The sequence below is a fragment of the Carettochelys insculpta genome, chromosome 8 (assembly GCF_033958435.1).
Source record: "Carettochelys insculpta isolate YL-2023 chromosome 8, ASM3395843v1, whole genome shotgun sequence".
In the NCBI taxonomy this organism is placed as follows: domain Eukaryota; kingdom Metazoa; phylum Chordata; order Testudines; family Carettochelyidae; genus Carettochelys; species Carettochelys insculpta.
Genome location: NC_134144.1, coordinates 74,823,826 through 74,843,056, shown reverse-complemented (window position 1 = coordinate 74,843,056; position 19,231 = coordinate 74,823,826). Strand labels below are relative to the sequence as shown.

At 58.1% G+C, this 19,231-nt stretch overlaps 1 protein-coding gene across 1 annotated transcript in view; it reads right to left on the bottom strand.

The window, feature by feature from the left end:
- Window positions 1–19,231, bottom strand: part of SPEG (striated muscle enriched protein kinase) — a 151,250-nt gene that overhangs the window by 97,461 nt on the left and 34,558 nt on the right. The window contains 1 exon segment of the mRNA XM_075001611.1: window positions 1,072–1,111. Coding sequence (XP_074857712.1) covers window positions 1,072–1,111 — 40 coding nt within the window.

Here is a 19,231-nt window from a genome sequence, read left to right as displayed (position 1 = left end):
CGAGAGGGGCTGGGGCGGGACCCACGGGAGGTGAGGGGCGAGAGGGGCTGGGGTGGGACCCACGGGAGGTGAGGGGCGAGAGGGGCTGGGGTGGGACCCACGGGAGGTGAGGGGCAGGCCTTGGGCTGGGATGTGATGGACATGCAGTGGCAGCCAGCAGGCATCTGGGAGTGACTGGCCCAGGGCTGGCATAGCAGGGTGGGGGGCTCGGTGCCCACTGCCCCTTGGCTCCAATCAGAGCTTCACGTAACTCAGTGGTGGGTGCCCCTCGCCCATCTCAGACGCCCCCTGTAAGTGCCCCCCGCTCTCCTGCCTGGCCTGAGCCATGGACCCACCTGCTGCCCAGTGGGATCCTGCCTGAGACACCCCCTAACTGGTGCCTCCACCCAACCTCCCACAGACTCTGCTGGCACCTGTACAGACTTCCCCTCCCCCGTACCCTGGACAGGCCCCCAGCCCCATTTACAGCCCTGACACCCTCTATGGGCCTCCTCTTCCCAGCCACACTCTGCTGGCCTCCTCTCCCCCACAGATCCCCCATAGATCTCTGCTCCCCCGGCAGCTCCATGGACGAGACTTGATCCCCCCAAACCCCAGAACACTGTAGACCAGGCCTGCCCCCCTCCCAGCAGCACCATGGACCAGCCCTGCCCTGCCCTTCCCAGCAGCACCATGGACCAGCCCTGCCCTGCCCTTCCCAGCAGTTCCATGGACCAGCCCTGCCCTGACCACAGCAGCACCCGGCATGGGGCACCAGGAAATACCATGCAGCTCACAGCTCAGAGCAGCGTCTGTTTCCCAGGCCCTCTTGCATCCCAGGGGCACCCCTGCGAGGGGATGTTGGGGCTGAGCCCCCTCCCTGGGGCCTGGCCAAGTGGGACAGGGGCCACCAGCGTGGTCCCCTGCTCCTTAGTTCCAGCTGGCTGTCCCGTGGGGAGGAGTCACTCCCCACAGGAGCCTGTGACTCTGGCAGGGGATGGCCCAGGTGTGCCGCAATGCAAGAGCCCTGGTTGCCATTGGAAAGGGACTGGGGAGACCCGGGGAGGAGCTTGGGTCCCAGGAACAACGCACCATGCGTGAAGCGCCCAAAGCGCCGTGAGTGGCCGGGTTTCTGCAGAGGAAAAGAGAAGAGCATTATCCTTCCAGCCAGAGACCCCAGAGACAGCCCATGCCCAGACCAAGGAGTCCTACAACCACAGAACTGGAAGGAACCTCAAGAGGTCATCAAGTCCAGCTCCCAGCACTCACAGCAGAGCCAACCACCATCTAGCCGAGCCCTGACAGATGTGTGTCCAACTTGCTCTTAAAAATCTGCAACAATGGAGATTTCACAACCTCCCTGGGCAATTTATTCCAGCGCTCAGTCATCCGCATGGCTAGGAAGTTTTTACTGAAGGCCACCCAAAACTTCCTTTAAATCATCCTCTGTACATAACAATCGGACGATAGCTAATATGACACCAACCCTTTTAAAAAGGGTGCTAAAGGTGATCCTGGCAATTACAGGCCAGTAAGTCTAATGTCAGTATCAGGCAAACTACTTGAAACTATAGTAAAGAACAGAATTGTCAGACACATGGATGAACATAACTTTGGAAAAGTCAACATATTTTCTGTAAAGAAAAATCACGCCTTACCAATCTACCAGTTCTTGAGGAGGGGGTCAACAAGTGTGTGGATTAGGAGGATCCTCTGGCTATCGTGTACTTAGATTTCTAGACTTTCATGAGGTTCCTCACCAAAGGCTCTTAAGTAAAGTAAGGTGTCAGGGGATAAGAGGGGAGGTCCTGTCATGGACTGAGAACTGGTTAAAAGACAAGAAACGATGGGTAGGAATGAATGGTCAGTTTTTCAGACTGGAGAGAGGTGTCACTAGTGGTGTCCGGCAGGGTCTGTGCTGGGACCAGTCCTATTCAACACATTCATAAACCACCTGGAGAAAGGCGCAAACAGCGAGTCTGCAAAATTTGCAGGTGGTACTAAACTGCTCAAGAGAGTTAAGTCCAAAGTGGACTGTGAGGAGCATCACAAGGATCTCACAAAACTGGTGACTGGGCCATAAAGTGTTGGGTGAAATTCAGTGTTGATAAATGCAAAGTAACACACGTTGGGAAACGCAGTACCAAATACACGAGAAAAACAACGGCGACTAATTTAGCTGTTTGTGCTCGAGAGATCTTGGAGTCACTGTGGACAGTTCTCTGAAAACGTCCTCTCGATGGGCAGCACCAGTCAAAAATGCAAACAGCACGTTAGGAATATTTTAAAAAGGGATCAAGAATAAGACAGAGAATATCTTACTGCTGCTCTATAAATTCATGGTAGGCCCATGTGATGGATGGGAGGGCGAGTATCTCTTTCCTAGACATCCCGGCTTTCTGTTAACTAAATTGCCCATAAGGGTTAAACCCAGAGCTGGTGGGTCTCTGCAAATCTCCAGGAAGCTCTGGGAAGGAGCCAGGTGAGCCAATGGGAAGAGAGAGGGGGATTTTGGAACGGAAGCGGTGATGTGCCTGTGGCAGTACTTGTGTGGCCAGGGGAGAGAAACAGGACTAGGCTGAAATGTAGGAAGGGGATGTATGGTCAGATGGCATCAGGATTTTTCATTTTCAATTTTGCGTAGGTTTGCAGGACTTCCCCGGCTGAGTGAGGCACCCTCTGCGCTCCACAACATTTCAGCTGGGTCCCAGGCAGTCACTCCGTGTTGTAATCTTCCTTTTCCTGGTTGCTCTGTAACCGCCTAAACCCAACCGCCACGTGTGCTGACAACGTAGGTCTTCGCTGAGCTGAGGCCTGTGTCCCAGAAGGCGGCAGGCTGTGCCCTAGGCGCCTCTCACCAAGAGGGCAGCTGACAAGGAACTGAAGGCTGAACCTGTGACCTTTCCACAGTACTGCTTCCGAGAAGGCCCCCGCCATGCGCTACGCGTGACACCGATTGCTCCTCCCTGAGGCTGTGTCTGCTCTACCTGATAAAGGCAGGTTTAGCTCGATTTTACAATGTCACTGTCTTCACTGCAAACGCCATTAGGTCGATTTTTGGGAGCACTGAGGTCAATATTATTACACCCACAAAGTGAGCTGGCATAATGGCAAGTTCGAATTTAAACAGTTGGATTAACGCTAATGTGGGAATGGCATTTATTTACATTGAAGTTATTGGCCTCGAGAGGTGTCCCGTATGTATCCCACAATGCCCCACGGTTGTCCACTCTGGCTGCTTCCATCTCTGCTGCTCTCCAGGTGTGCAGGAAGTAGGTAACAGGAAGCCTGTGAATTTGAATTCGGCCCCAGGAAGCCTGGGAAATTGAAGTGGGCACCTGGGCCCATTTTTAATTCATTTATTGATAATCAGTGGGGCGATTGCTTCTAGCCATGAAAAATTAGCCCCAGGACAGGGTGGTGGCTTTTCCCTGTACAGGATATAGCAGGGAAGACTAAGATTTTGGGGACTGCCTGTCACTGGGGGGATGTCCCCCCGATGGCAAAGATTTTGGGGGATGGTTGTTGCCAGGGGGAAATCTACCCCCTGTGGCTAAGACTTTGGGGGCTGGGTGTTGAAGGGTAACAGATTACAGCTTGTGACATCCGGCACCCACACGTTCCCATCCCTCTTAGAACGGGGGCAACTGGCCCCCACAGTCATAGGCATTTGGGGCTGTTCCCCCGCCGTAGAAAGCAACTGAAGAGACCCTGTCAACTGGCCCTTCAACCGGTGCCCCACGACTTTCCTCACAAGCTGCGATCTGTTCCCAGAACATTTTCAGAGGAGCTTCCTGGTCGAAGTCGTACCGTTCTGCCCAGGCAGGGCGTGTCAAGGGGGAAAAGTAGCTGTGGGACCAGTTGAGATGGCAGGGTCACCTGGGTGAGCTCAGGGCACAGAATCAAGCTGGCATGTGGGCATGACAGTCCCCTGCCTGGCGTGTTAGCCGGCTAATCAGGCAAAAGTCGTACTAAACGGAGTAGCGTGAAGGTGTTCTTTCAATGGGGGAAAAACCAGCTGAGCAACCAGTTTCAGTCACTTTCTGAAGCCAGCCTGTTTGGTTTTCTTGTGCCTGGGATGCCCGACTTTTACTTCTTTCCTTCTGAAAAAGTGGCCGCTTGCTTTCCTCGGGAGGGGAATGAGGGCAGTGCAGCGTGGGAAGGTGACATCACACACCCACGGCCATTTGTGGGGCATTTTCTTCCCCCCATACTGCATCAGGGAAAAAGCCAAAAATGCTACAGGGCTGAGGGAAGTGTGGGATAGGTTCCCACAATGCACTGCTGCAGCAGTCGCTGTTTGGCGACTCAGTGTGGCAGCACGAACTCGACTTTGCAGGGAGGTGAGCGCACTCAGCACGGACGTTATCAAACCCAGCGCTATAAAACTGATCTCAATAAAACTGAATTTCTATCACAGTGTAGGCGTAGCCTCAGCAGAGCACTTTTCACTTGTTCTTATGAACATCTGTGATGGAGTGGGGGATACGTGTGGGGGGGGGGCTCCCAGAGGGTGTGGGGCTCCTGCTGAGGGTAACCCTGACGACCAGGTAACACCTTTGTACTGGAGACAAAAGGAGGAGGTGGAGCCTGAGGGGTTTGAACTGGAACTGGGAGTTGGAAGCAGTGAGTCTGGGCTGAGGGAGAGAGAGACAAAGGAGGGGGCAAGGCCCCAGCTCCGGGGGCCCCTCGGGGCCTCCTCTCCTCAACATGGATGGGACTGGCTGTCTCTGCCTGCTGCACTGACTTCTCTGTACGATGCTGTGTCCTGTCGGCTAATAAACCCGCTGTTCTCCTGCTGAGTGAGAGTCACTCCTGCCTGCGGACAGGGTGCAGAGCTTGGGGGACCCCAGAACCCCATCACACTGGTGTCAGGAGTGGGATGTTCTGCACCCCGAGGATGGAGCATCCAGTAGTAAGTGACGGGCGCCACGGAAGAAGAGGGGCCTGCGAGACCCAGGTGTGCTGATGGGCAGTGAGGTGCAGTTTCCCAAGGAGGAGGGGCCTGCAGCTGAACCCAAGCAACTGTGGTCGTGGTCTTCCAGAGGGGGTGTCACACCCGAGGAGGGGTTACTCCTGGGAGTCAGTTGGAGTTGGTCCCAGAAGGTGGAGGGGCTGACGGCCCAACCCCCAGGAACAAGTGACCCCTGAGGAGGCTGACGCTGAATGAGTTCTTCCCAAGACAGGGTGCTCATGGTCCCTGAGAGCGGGTGTCGCACTGAAGAAGGGGTTCCGCTGGGAGTCTGTTGGAGTCGGTCCCAGAGGGCGGAGGGGCCTACGGCCTAACCCTGGGCAGCTTGTGACCCGCAAGGAGCCTGGCACACTGAAGGGATTCTTCCAGGAATCGTGGGGTGCAGAGGGCATCAGCCTGAGAGCCTGCAACCATGCTGAGCAACTCCGCTGTGAAGTGGCAGCACCTGGAAACCGAATCGAGATTAAAGGAGCTGGACAAGGCAGCGTGGATGTGCAGTGGCAGATCTGAGGGTTAAGGAAACTCCTGCAGAGGTGAGCCCGGATCGGAGCAGGGAACCCTGGACTGCCTGGAGGTCTGAACCGAGTGGCCTGCCGCAGCTCAAGGAGGGAAGGAGCGATTCCAACCCATCATCTACTAGTGGCCAAGACAGACCTGTGAAGAGTTTTCCAGGCCTGGGTCGAGGAAGGTGCCTGTGTGTCTGTGCAGGAAAGCAGCTTGTCCACTGGGAATGGCAAGTTGTCTGTGAGAGAAGCTGCTCCACCTTCTGTGTGTGTGTGGAGACCAGCCGGGAGGCTGGGAAAAAGGAGAGAGTGTCTCCCATTGTCTGTCTGTGTTGAACAGCAGCAGCAGCCTGGGGAGAGAGCAGAGCCTGCGTTTGGAAAAGGTGCCTATGAGGAAACTAGCCCATTGTCTGAGGAGGATTCACCAGCCTGGGGTGGCTGGAGAAGGAACCACTAGAAAAGAGCATTCCAGGTGTGTCTCTGAATCCAGCCATGGGGGCTGGAGCAGAGGGAATGGCTCTGGGATGGGCAGTGGTATCCCTGATAAGGACACTGGTCCTTGGTGCAAGAAAAGTGCTTCTGCTTCTGGGGAAGTGAATCCTTTGCCTGAGCCTGTGGGGGCTCGAGATGGGGCCAAGATTCCAGAGCTGGATCTGAGGGCAGCTGAAGCCCAGATGGGAAGTGGGCCTGCCTCTGTGTCTCTCAGGGGGGATGATGCTTTAACTTGGTCTAATCCAGTTAGGATCATCAGGTAATCCCAGAGACCAGACGATTCTGGTACTTGTTCTTTGCCTGATGCTGAGGTGTTACTGGGAGGGGTGAGAGGACTCTGTCCCACCACAGTCATCCTCTAGCCAGGACACAGGAAGAGCAGACTGGCAGTGGAGTTACGCTGACTGATGAAGATAAAGAAGCTGGTAGCAGAAGGGAGGAAAGGGACCCTGACCTTCTGTCTGGTTGTACCAGCTGTCTGCCTGGAGGGGGATTATGTGGAAATATGCCTGATGGGCCAGAAGTGATCCTGGGTGTAGGTGAACCCCAGGAGCTGGTTGCGGCTCAAGGGAGCAGTGCCCCTGTGGAGGCAGACACGGGTGAGTTGTTGTTTAGGGGAGTGTGATGAAGTGGGAAATACCTGTGTGTGTGTGTGTGGCTCACAGAGGGTGTGGGGCTCCTGCTGAGGGTAACCCTGACGACCAGGTAACACCTTTGTACTGCAGACAGAGGAGAAGGTGGAGCCTAAGGGGTTTAAATTGAAACTGGGAGTTGGAAGCAGTTAGTCTGGGCTGGGAGAGACAGAGACAAAGGAGAGGGCCAGGCCCCAGCTCTGGGGGCCCCTCGGGGCCTCCTCTCCCCACATGGATGGGACTGGCTGTCTCTGCTGGCTGCACTGACTCCTCTGTACAATGCTGTGTCCTGTCAGCTAATTAAACCCGCTGTTTTCCTGCTAAGTGAAAGACTCTCCTGCCTGCAAACTGGGTGCAGAGCTTGGGGGACCCCAGAACCCCATCACAGGGAGCTCCTGAGGAAGAGAATTTCCCTGAGACTTCTCCTGACCCGTCTGTGGGGACTGCAGAAAATGGGAGTGAGGTGAAGGAGAGTGAACAGGAAAGGTGCTTGTCTGTAAGCACCAGGGCAGCCCTTTGCCTGGGGAGAAGTTTGTTTCAGCTCCTGATGGCCAGGACCTGCCTGAGTGTGAAACCACTGGCTGTGCTCTGCAAGGGTCCAAAGCAGGCAGGGTAAAAGTTTCTCAGGAATTGGAAGTTGGTCCAAGTAAAGTGAAAACTATCAGGGAGTGTGAGCAGCCCTGTGAGAACCAAGTAAAACAGCTGCACAGTCAATCTCTGTAGGATGCAGGAGAGGGCCAGCAATTCCCCATCTCCAGATGGTGGAAACACGTCTATTCTTATACTGGACTCCACTTCTGATTCCATGGGGAGGCAGAAGCTGGAGGTGGGAGGACAAAGGAGATTTGGACCTGGTGGGCTAGTAAGGGATAAACAGGGATTCCTTCATGTGGATTCTGCGTCTGGGACTCAGAAAACAACTTTTAGAAACCAGTTTGGTTTGCAAATTTCCAGACTGGCTGGAAGGGGGCCGTCTCCCTGAGATCATCAATGGCCCAGCTCTCTTTAGAAGGGAAGGCACAGCCAGAGAGATCAGATTTCCACCCCAGGGGGCAAGAGAGATTAGATGGTGCAAAGAAAGGCCTCAGCCATTTAGCCTCAAAACACCAGATTCTCAAGGAGGTTACACAAAGGTTGTGGTCTACCAAAGAGCAATGTGAATGTACAGTTGCAATGGGTTTGTTCTGTTACTCACACTGACTGCTGTAACCAAGGGGTGCTGCTACCCAAAGCTGTAGAATTGTACCACGCACTGAATGTTTGGAAAGAGCCATTTGACATGATGACATGGATCTGGAAGCATGAATTGTGTGTTGAAGGAGTCTGTAACTCTAAATGTCACCATTGTTCCCTGTAACTAGTCTTGCAACCTCTCACATGAGGAGGAACATTCCAAACCTATTGTGTGGCAGGAAGGGGAAACTGAGGCACACAGCCATTTTGGTGGTCTGGCTAAATGCCGAGGGTGGAAGCATTTGTACCTTCCCTTACTGGACTATAACTGAATCCCAAACATTTGCTGGAGCAGCTGTATGGGCTGGTGGGCAGACGGGGCAGGGCCCAGACCAGAGAAGAACTGTTTGATCTGCTGGTGCTGCAGCATCTGTATGGGCTCTGCCTGCCCGACTTGAGAACGTGGCTGATGGACCAGGGCTGAAGGAGGGAGACCAACCAACCCGAGGGACCCAACGGGACTTGTCCGGCTGCATCACAGGAAAAGGGCCAAGACCAAGCTCCTGAGTTGGAGCCTCCCCCAGCAGGATTATGACATGGAGGTGGTGCACATCAAGGAGAGCACCGAGGGTACAGCCGATGCCGTCACGAGGGGAGGGCCCCGAACTTCCCCAGGTCACTGGCTGAGTGACCCCGCTCAGTTCGGTCTGCAAGGGGGGAGAGATGTGATGGAGTGGGGGATACCTGTGTGTGTACATGTGGGGCTCACAGAGGGTGTGAGGCTCCTGCTGAGGGTAACCTGACGACCAGGTGACACCTCTGGGCTGCAGACAAAGGAGGAGGTGGAGCCTGAGGGGTTTGAATTGGAACTGGGAGTTGGAAGCAGGGAGTCTGGGCTGGGAGAGAGAGAGACAAGGGAGGGGGCCAGGCCCCAGCTCTGGGGGCCCCTCGGGGCCTCCTCTCCTCAACATGGATGGGACTGGCTGTCTCTGCCTGCTGTACTGACTCCTCTGTACGACGCTGTGTCCTGTCGGCTAATAAACCCGCTGTTCTCCTGCCGAGTGAGAGTCACTCCTGCCTGTGGACAGGGTGCAGAGCTTGGGGGACCCCAGAACCCCATCACAACATCATCCGATTTATCTTACTCCATTTCTCCAGTTTGCACAGATCACTTTAATTACAGCCTTCCCCGCCAAGGCAGTTGCAACCCCTCCCACCCTGTGGCTGTGCAAACTGTCTGAGCGCTCTCTCTGTGCCAGTACTGTAGTCCCTTGGGATACGCGAGGGATGTGTTCTACACAACCCTTGCGCATCCCAAATTCTGGACAAGTTGAGGGGGGTTTGGCTAGTGGGCTGGGGCTCAGGGGTTAAGCCTGGGGAGGGTTAGGGCTGTAGGGGAGGCAGGAAGGTGGAGTTGAGCTGGGGCATGTGAGGGTTGGAGCCAGGTCTGTGGGGGTTGGAGCCGGGTCCATGGCAGGTGGTGGGCAGGGGTCTGGAGCCCGAGCCCTGTGTGCCACAACAGGGGCTGAGCTCAAGCCTCGTGTGGGGCTGTAGTGCACCAAGGGCTGGGAGCCCTGTGCGTGGCTTGGGGCTGAGTTCAGGCCATGGGGGGGGGGCTGATCCCTAAAACTCTCTTCCTACTTTCCCAGAGCGGGGCTGCTGTCAGCTTGACAGTAGCCCCACTCTGGGAAGGGGGTGTTAGTCCTCCTGGCTGCCCGCAGTGGCAGGCAGCTAGGTGAGCGAAAAGCCTTCCCCCCACCTTCCCAGAGTGGTGCCTAGCGCTGCTCTGGGAAGCAGGGGGAAGAGGCTCTCACCCCGCCTAGTCACCGGCTGCTGCAGGAAGCTAGGCAGGCTGGCAGCCGCGCGTCTCCAAGCTGTGTGAAACTCCCGTTAAAGCGAGTTCAGCACAACCGGAAGATGCATCAACCGAGGGATTGCTGCATCCGATGAACATATTGAACAGAACCAGCTCCCAGACTGATCCTGGGGAACCCCACATGTTAATCCCTTCCAGCATGACTGGGAGCCACTGATACCTACTCTCTGTGGAAATAGCCGTCCTGTAGCACTTTAAAGACGAACAAAAATATTTATTACGTGATGAGGTTTTGTGGGGCAGACCCACTTCTTCAGACCAGAGCCACACCAGAGCAGAATCTATATATAAAACACGGAGGTCCAGAAGTTGTTATCAAGGTTGGCAAATAAGAAGAGCAGAGGGGTGGGGGTGGGGAAGTTAAGAGTTAGATAAAACTTCAAAGTATGTAAAAGAGCCCTTATTATGGGTCAGGTAATTGCTGTCCTGGTTCAAACCATGTGTTAATGTCTCGATTTTGAATATGAATGTTAGTTCTGAGCATTCCCTCTGTAGTCGGTTGTTAAAATCCCTTTTCAGTAAAACACAAACTCTCAGGTCATCGACAGAAGGGCCCACTCCATTACAGTGCCGGCTGACGGGTTTGTGTATTTGGAGTGTTTGATGCCTGTTTTGGGTCCATTCATTCTTTGTGGAAGAGTGTTTGCGTCTGTCCGATATACCTGGTCTGTGGGCATTGTTGGCACATATGGTGTATATGACATTAGCTGAGGAATGTGAGAATGAGCCCGTGATTCTGTAATTAACATGGTCAGGTCCAGTGATGGGATCTCCAGAGTAGATATGTGGACAAAGTTGGCAACAGGGCTTGTTGCAAGGAAAAGTTCCAGGATTGGTATTATTGCAGTATAGTCTGTGGTTGCTGGTGAGAATCCTCATAAGGCTGGGAGGTTGTCTGTAAGAAAGAACAGGCCTGTCACCTAGGGCCTTCTGGAGTCTGTTCTGGTCTGGCTCTGATCTGAAGAAGTGGGTCTGTCCCCAAAAGCTCATCACCTAATAAACTATTTTGTTAGTATTTAAAGTGCGACTTGAGTGCTGTTTTGTCCTGCTGGGATACAGACTGACATGGCTGTCCCTCTGATGCCGTTACTTAGCACCTTACGGCTGCTGTCATTGCTCGCTTCATTATCTTTCCCAGCACACAAGCCTGGCCTGTAGTTCCCTGGGTTGTCTCTGTTTCCCTTTGTACAGATGGGCACTAGATTTGCCCTTTTCCAGTCTCCTGGAAGCTCCCCCGTGGTCCAGGAGTTTTCAAGGCTAATAGCTAACGGCTCAGTCAGCTCCTCGAGTACTCTAGGATGTGTTTCACCAGGAAGGCATCCGTCAAGGCTGACCCCACCGGGCACTTGGAGTTCAGAAGGTGAGGCCTGCAAGAGGTGCTCAGTGCCTTGCCGCTAGGCTTCTGCTGAAAATCCCTCCTCGAGGTCACAGATCCCCGACCCTGGGAGATGCGCTGCACCACCCGAATGCAACCCCCTCTCTCGCGCCCAGGCCGCCACTCTCGGGCTCTTGCCTCAGGATTATCCCCCAGGCCTTCACCCTCCCTTGGAAACAAGAGGAAAGCAATGGCCATCTCTGACAGCTGCGCTCTCAGTCTCAGGCACACGCAGATGCTCCGCTGCCTTCCAGGACACAAAATCAAACCGTTGCCTTAGCCAAGGTGAATTTGCTACCAAAACAAAGACACAGGTTGAACCTCTCCCTGGCACCCTCGGGACTGACTGGGGCCGGACAAGAGAATTTGCCAGCCTATAGGAGGTCAATACAGTCTAGCACCTTATCAACACTCCCACGGCTCACCAGGCTCTGAGAAAACAGGGAGGGGCGAATGACAGCTAAACAGTGGCCAGAACATGGGAGCCAGGGCTGGTGGCTGGAAACAAATGTAGCAACTCTAAATGGCTGGGCCTATTGTAATAGAACTTTGTATTCCTATGTATCTTGGCATCACCCTGTATCACCCTGTAGCCTTTCAACAGGCTGCAGACCTGGTATTGCTCTTTAGATTTGTTATTTTGTACATTACTTTCTGCCTTCCTATTACCCTTTACACTGGTTATTGTATAGTCATAAGACACTGCACCTGATTCCATATTGTACCTAAAACTCCCTTTTAACTTTGTACGAGCCGGTAACCCTTGTGCTGTCTGTGTGTGACAATGGGTGTGTGTGAGAGCCACCGGGAAGTGCGAATGTGGATGCTTAGAGAGTTACTCTCTGGAGCTGCCTGTCTGGACAACAAAGACTTGGAGGCTGAAGAACAATAAGAACTGGACTCTGCAGCAGTGACCTAAGTCCCATCTGCAGGTGATGAGTCACACAGGAAAGGATCAAACCCCTCTGCCATTGACTGGTGATTCATGGTGCCTGGGGCAGTGGGACAGAACCAGGACTGTGGGCTAAAAGCTATAAGAGACGTGTGCCCCACTCCACAGCTGGGCTCCTCTCGTCAACATCGGAGCTTTGATCCAGATCAACAGAACCTGGCTCTACACGCACCTCTGATCCATCTGGCCAACGGACTGGAGTGAGCAACGTCTGGTAACTATAAAGCAACCACAAGACGGGAGGGGTGTGTGCGTGCGCGCGCGCGTACTCCTCTGAGTAAGCGATATATGTTATATGCATGCAATAGAGCGGTGCTGTGTTCTCAATAAACGTGGCGTTCTTGCCTTGTCCCTCTAAAAACATCCCGTGTGCATCGTGTAACACAAACTGTATGGGGCCGCAAGAAGCTTGGCCACGCCCGTGCTAAGGGCCCGCCCACCCGGCTGACTGACATCACGCCGGATGGCAGGTGTTGCTGGCTGAGGGTGCCGGGTTAGAGAGGCTCAACCTGTACTTGTTACGCAGACTTGGTCTCCTGTAGTTAGCACAGAGCAACTGAAAACTAAACCGCAGAGCACTGCCTATGGGCGGGAGGGGGAGCGTTACCTGGGGCAGCTGCAGGGGCCACTTCCTCTCCCCTCCACCAGTGTGATGGAGTGGGGGATACCTGTGTGTATGTGAGTGGCTCACAGAGGGTGTGGGGCTCCTGCTGAGGGTAACCTTGACGACCAGGTAACACCTTTGTACTGCAGACAAAGGAGGAGGTGGAGCCTGAGGGGTTTGAATTGGAACTGGGAGTTGGAAGCAGTGAGTCTGGGCTGAGGGAGAGAGAGACAAAGGAGGGGGCCAGGCCCCAGCTCTGGGGGCCCCTCGGGGTCTCCTCTCCCCAACATGGATTGGACTGGCTGTCTCGGCCTGCTGTACTGACTCCTCTGTACGATGCTGTGTCCTGTCGGCTAATAAACCTGCTGTTTTCCTGCTGAGTGAGAGACTCTCCTGCCTGTGGACAGGGTGCAGAGCTTGGGGGACCCCAGAACCCCATCACAACCAGGCACTCCACTGCAGCCTCCCAGCCTGCCGAGCCCCACTTCCCCAGGGGCAGCGAGGAGGCTGACCCAGCTGCCTGGGGAGAAGTGCAGCTCAGCTGGCTGGGAAGCCATGGCAGAGTGGTGCACAGTGCCACGTGGTGAGTGCAGGGTGGGGTAGGGCAGTAGGGGGAGGCGACCTCTGTGGCTGCTGCTGCCGTTCACTGCCACACCCTGCCCTAGGTAAGCCCCACTAGGTGGTCAGGGGTAGGGGCAGAGCGGGGGAAGGGCAAGGCTGCAGCACAGAGGGGGTTGCTGGGGCCCACACCTTGGGCACTGGGGGTTGCCCTGGGCCCTGCCCCGCACCCCTTGCAATGGCCCTGCCCCCATGTGAAAGGATGGTCCTGGGTAGTTCCATCTGTAGATGCTCCTGGGAGCAGCTCCTGCAGCCAGCAGGGGAGAGGAGTCCAGGAGACCCACCCAGCCAAGGCTGTCACTGGCCACCGACCCCAGGCCAGCAGCCCCAGTGCAAAGGCTGGCACAGGCACTCAAGCAGAGTGGGACACGAGGACCACATGCAGGATGCTCATGCCACAGAGAAGCTGAAGATGGACAAGTGACTGGGACTGGCAGGAAGGTCAGGGGGACACCTGGTGTCAGCAGTGGGATGTGCTGCACCCCATGGCTGGAGCATCCAGCAGTAAGTGACTGGGGCGCAGGAGGAAGAAGGGGACCAGCAAGACCCATGTGAGCTGAAGGGCAGTGAGGGGCAGTCCCCAGAGACTGAGGGCCCACTGCTGAACGCAAGAGAGTGTGGTTGTGGTCGTGGTTGTGGTCCTCACAAGGGGATGTCACACCCAAGGAAGGGTTACTCCTGGAGTCTGTTGGAATTGGCCCCAGAAGGCAGAGGGACCCACGGCCTGAACCCCAGCAGGGGTGTGACCCACAGGGAGGCTGGCGCACTGAAAGGCTTCTTCTGGTAATTGTGGGGTGCAGCGGCATCGGCCTGTAAGTCGAGAACTCTGCTCAGCAACTCGGCTGTGAAGCTACGGCACCTGGCAATTCGACTGAGAGAGAGCGCGAGAGAGGCAGCATGAATGTGCGAAGGCAGACCTGAGGGCTAGAGAAACTCCTGCAGCGGTGAGTCAGGATTGGGGTAGGCGACCCCGGACTGCTTGGAGCTCTGAACCAAATACCCTGCTAGTTTAAAGGTGGGGTGACATCGATGCTTTCCTCAATGCCTTTGAGAAGGCCGGTGATCTGCTCCGGATTGATCTGTCTCACCCTGCTACTGGATCGCAAAGCCGTCGGGATGTTCAGCCAGCTGGAGGGGGCGCAGTCGGGGCTCTGAACTGCTCGGAAAGGCCCCGCTGCACAAGTCTGGGGTGGCCACCAAGGCACATCGGAAAAAGGTTCTGGAGCTCACGGAAGTCCCATGGGGAGACCTATGAGGAACAGCTCCTGTGGGTGGGGCAGTAACCCTGCAAGTGGGCAAATGGGGCAGGGGCCCCGATCGGGGAAGAAGTGGTTGATCTGCTAGTGCTGGAGCAACTGTATGGGCTCTGCCTGCCTGACATGAGAATGTGGCTGAAGGAGAAGAGGCCAAAGCAGGGAGACCAACCACCCCAAGGGACACAGGGATACCTCAGCTGTTAGCGCTGGGGGCAGAAGGGCCATAAGCAGGCCCAGTGCCCCCGGATCCCAGCTGGGATGAGCAACCAGAGGCCTTGTGGGGGGACTGGGTAGGGGCCCAGCTGCAGGAGGGGCTGGCTGCCCAGGTAGGAGGGGCTGGCAGTACCTTCAGCTTGGGAGGAGGCAGATCCCCGGGTCAGCTCCTCTGAGGGCCCAGGTGCACTGGGCTCAGTCTACAGGGAGGCTGCAGGGCTCCCTCCGTGGGGCGGGTGCCTCACCCCCCTGCAGGTGGATGGGAAGAAGGTCTGGGGGTTCTGGGACACAGGCGCACATGTGACGCTGTCCCAGCCCAATGTGCTGGCACCAGACTGGGTGATCCCCAACTGCCACCTGACCTGGCTGCATCATATGAAAGGGGCCAACGCCAAGCTCCTGCGGTGGAGTCTGCTCCTGCAGAACTACGACATGGAAGTGGTCCACGTCAAGGGGAACAACAACACCATAGCCGATGCCCTGTCACGCAGGGAGGGCCCCGAACTTCCCCAGGTCACTGGCTGAGTGACCCCGCTCAGCTCGGTCTGGAAGGGGGAGAGATGTGATGAGGTGAGGTCTATAAGGTGCCACGGGACTTCTTGTTGTTTTTGAGGTGAGGACTGTGAGGGTTTTATTCCCTGGGTAACTGGCAGTATTTCCTGGTGCCCTGTGGTTCCCCGGCGATTCCCCAAGTTGCACTAGGCAGCGTCAGTGCCCAGTGGTAACGGGGGCTCCCCAGTGACACCTTTGCTCCCTGGGGAGCAGCACACAGGCGGGAGGTGGGGTGTGCCCGGGTCCAACGGGAACTGGGAGTTGGAAGGCAGTGAGCCTGGGCCGGGGGAGAGACAAAGCGGGGACAAGGCTCCGGCTTGGGGCCCCCCTCGGGGCCTCCTCTCCCCGAGATGGACGGGACTGGCTGCTGCACTGACCCCTCTGTGCTGCGCTGTTGGCTAATAACCTTCTATTTCACCAGCAGAGTGAGAAAACAAAGCAGCAGAAATGTTGCAGTTTAGGTGAACACAATGGTACGCGGTGATGGGCTTCGGCGGGACAGACCAGCTTCATCGCTTTGTTAGTCCGCAAAGTGCTGCGTTTCTGCTGCGCTGTTTTGTGGGCGAACAGACTAACGCGCCCACCTGTTACTGCTGAGTGAGAGTCACGTCTGGTTGTGGCTGGGGCCAGGGCCCCGCACTCGGTGACAACCGCCTGCAGCCACCCGGGGCACCAGCAAACTGGGAGAAAGTGGCCAGGGAGAATGAGCTGTACGTGCACATGCCTACCGCCCAAAGCACACAGGCAGCGCGCGCCCACCTGCCCGGCTGACTGCTGCACTCGGCAGGCAGCGGGAGAAAGAGCCGCTGGGCCACGTTTTAAACAGGGCTAGCGGAACAAGCTGGTAACTGTGGCCTGTTGGCCTGACGGGTATCCCAGGGATGAGACGGAAGCAGCTGACCCAAGACTCAGCGAACAGGCCATGGAAGGAGGGCTGGAATGAAGACAGGGGCTCTGGGCCTATGGCAGCGAGCTGCAGCGCTCTCTTGAGAGCCTTTTTTAGGGAGATGAGACATGGAGAAGGAATGACAACGCTAAGAGCTGTGACGGAGCAGCGGCTCCAGGCAGCTGACTGCTACCACGTGGCACTTTGATTGAAAACGGTAGAAGAGCGTGAAATGCGCATGGCGCTCTCCCCCCGCTGCAGAAGGGCTGGCCGGCTGGTCTGACGGTAACCACCCCGGAGCTCATCACCCAGAGCCTGCTTCCAGGGGTCCCCCAGGCATCTAGCCTGCCTGGCCCTCCGCAGTGCTTTTAGCGATGACCCAGAGGCAAACCTGATAACATTTGCAGCAGCACAGAAACCGAGGGAGTGGAAACACAGCTGAGGAGAGGTCACCAGCACAGAGCAACTGAGACCTAGAAGGGGCTCGCACTCGTGGGGATCTAGGGACACAGAAAGTGGCCATCTGTGCAGGGTGGGGGGCAGATCCCTGGGCAGGGCTGTGGGGGGGCGGATCCCTGGGCAGGGCGTGCAGGGTGGGGGGCAGATCCCTGGGCAGGGCTGTGCAGGGAGGGGGGGTGGCTGCCTGGGCAGGGCATGCAGGGTGGGGGGCAGATCCCTGGGCAGGGCCGTGCAGGGTGGGGGGTGGGTGCCTGGGCAGGGCGTGCAGGGTGGGGGGCAGATCCCTGGGCAGGGCCATGCAGGGTGGGGGGCAGGTGCCTGGGCAGGGCGTGCAGGGTGGGGTGCAGATCCCTGGGCAGGAGTGCAGGTTAGGGGGGCAGATCCCTGGGCAGGGCCGTGCAGGGTGAGGGGGCGGGTGCCTGGGCAGGGCGTGCAGGGTGGGGGGGCAGATCTCTGGGCAGAGAGTGAAGGGTGAGGGTGGATCCCTGGGCAGGGCGTGCAGGGTGGGGGGCAGATCCCTGGGCAGGGCGTGCAGGTTCAGGGGTGGATCCCTGGGCAGGGCGTGCAGGGTTGGGGGTGGATCCTTGGGCAGGGCGTGCAGGGTGGGGAGGTGGATCCCTGTGGAGGGCGTGCAGGGTGAGGGCGGATCTCTGGTCAGGGTGTGCAGGGTGGGGGGCAGATCCCTGGGCAGGGCGTGCAGGGTTGGGGGTGGATCCTTGGGCAGGGCGTGCAGGGTGGGGAGGTGGATCCCTGTGGAGGGCGTGCAGGGTGAGGGCGGATCTCTGGTCAGGGTGTGCAGGGTGGGGGGCAGATCCCTGGGCGGGGCGTGCAGGTTCAGGGGTGGATCCCTGGGCAGGGTGTGCAGCGTAGGGGGCAGATCCCTGTGGAGGGCGTGCAGGGTGGGGGGCGGATCCCTGGGCAGGGGCACAGGACACAGGGGTTCTCGGAGCAGAGAACAGCCACATGTGCCGGGGGAAGCAGCAACTCTGGCAGGGAGCTGGCGCCATGTGCCTGAGTGGCTGCCCACGAGCAGAGCCCTGGGCTTGTATCGGCAGCTGCCCCCGCGCCTCGAGCGGGCATGGGACAGCAGCACTGGCTCTAGCCCGGCGGCCGTGGGTGTGCAGAGCTCTGAGGCCAAAGGGCAGATGCAGTCCTGGTGGGCGGAAAGGACTTGCCAGGCAGCGCCGAGCGCTGGCGTTGCTGGGTCTCTGCGCTAGGCGCCGCTGCTGGGGTCCTGGGCCCTTGGCTGGTGCCCCAGCTCAGGAGCCAGACGGTACGACCCAGGGGGAAACCCGCCCGGAGACAGGTCTGGGGGCCCGTCACTGCTGAGCCCAGCAGCGCACGACTGGGTGGCCGTGCAGCCAGGAAAGAGGCATTTCCTGGCTCTGCAGCCTGGCAGAGGCAGGGCGAACCCTAGGCAGGGCTGGGCACTGACACTAGCCACGTCCCCTGGCACAGGTGGGCCGGGACAGGAATTACCTCGGGAAGCCTCACCCTGGGCCGTGGTGGGGTCTGTCACTGCCTGGGGAAGGTCTGTGGCTGTGCTCAGCAGGGCCCCCACATGCAGAGGGTGGTCTCTGCCAACCTTGGCAAGCAGGGATCTGACCGTGCCCGGCCTGCGCTGGGCTCCCCTCCCCACCAGCTGAGCTGGCTCTGGCTCGGAGCCTGGGTTTCCCAGCCCGGGAAGACGTATGAGCATTTAACAACGCTGGCGACGCATCATTCCTCCATTTCAACATGAAAATGCAATCGAGAGCCATTAACAGGCGCTCTCCTGCCCCCGCTCGCCCCTGGGCCCGCTGCCGGCTGGGAAACGGCCACGCCAGCCCTGCCCAGCTGCCGTGGGAAACACCCCTCCACCTGCCCCGCAAGGCTGGGTTCTGGCCATCGCAGGGAGGCCACCAGCCTGCAGAGGGACGCTCCCTCTGGGAGAGGCATGACGGGTGGAGCAGGGCCAGGCCCAGGCCCAGGGGCTGGGTGCCCTGCCTCAGTTTCCCCTGCCGCAGGGAGTGGGGCCAAGGCCAGAAAGCAGGGCAGGACCCAGGCCTCCAGGACACTGCTCCCAGCTCCCACACCCGCTGCGTGGGTGACCCTGGGCCAGGCCCCTGCGTGCGGTGCCTCAGTTTCCCCGGCCGGAGCGGGGCTGCCATGTGCACGGGGCGGTATGCAGTGGGCTCTGCACGCCAGGCCAGCAGCGGGGCCTGGGCCGGGCTGGGGGCGGCACCCGCTGAGCCGGGGCACCGGCGGCCGCAGGGAGGTTCTGCCCGGACCGCCCGCTGCGGCCGCCAGGGATGGGCGGGGGGCCCGGCCCGGCCCGGGGGAGGGGAGGGGAGGGGAGCGGCCCGGGGGCGGTGCTGGGCAGGGCGGATCCCGCCTCCCCACGCAGCCCCCGCGCAGCACCCTGGAGAGCGCCCGGCCGCGGCCTCACCTGCAGCCGCTTCTTCCCCCAGCGCTTCTTCATGGCCTGGCCCGGCTCGGCTCCGCGCCCGCGCCTCGCACCGAGCCAACCGCCGAGCGTGCGCAGGGAGCCGCGAGCGTGGGGGGGCTCCCTCCGCCCCCCCGACAGCCGGGTAGGGGGAGGGGCGGTGGGGGAGGGAAAGGACGGGGGAGGGGCAGAGGGGACAAGTGGGTTGGAGCTGGGTGGGGGAGGGGAAGGACGGGGGAGGGGCAGAGGGGACAGGTGGGTTGG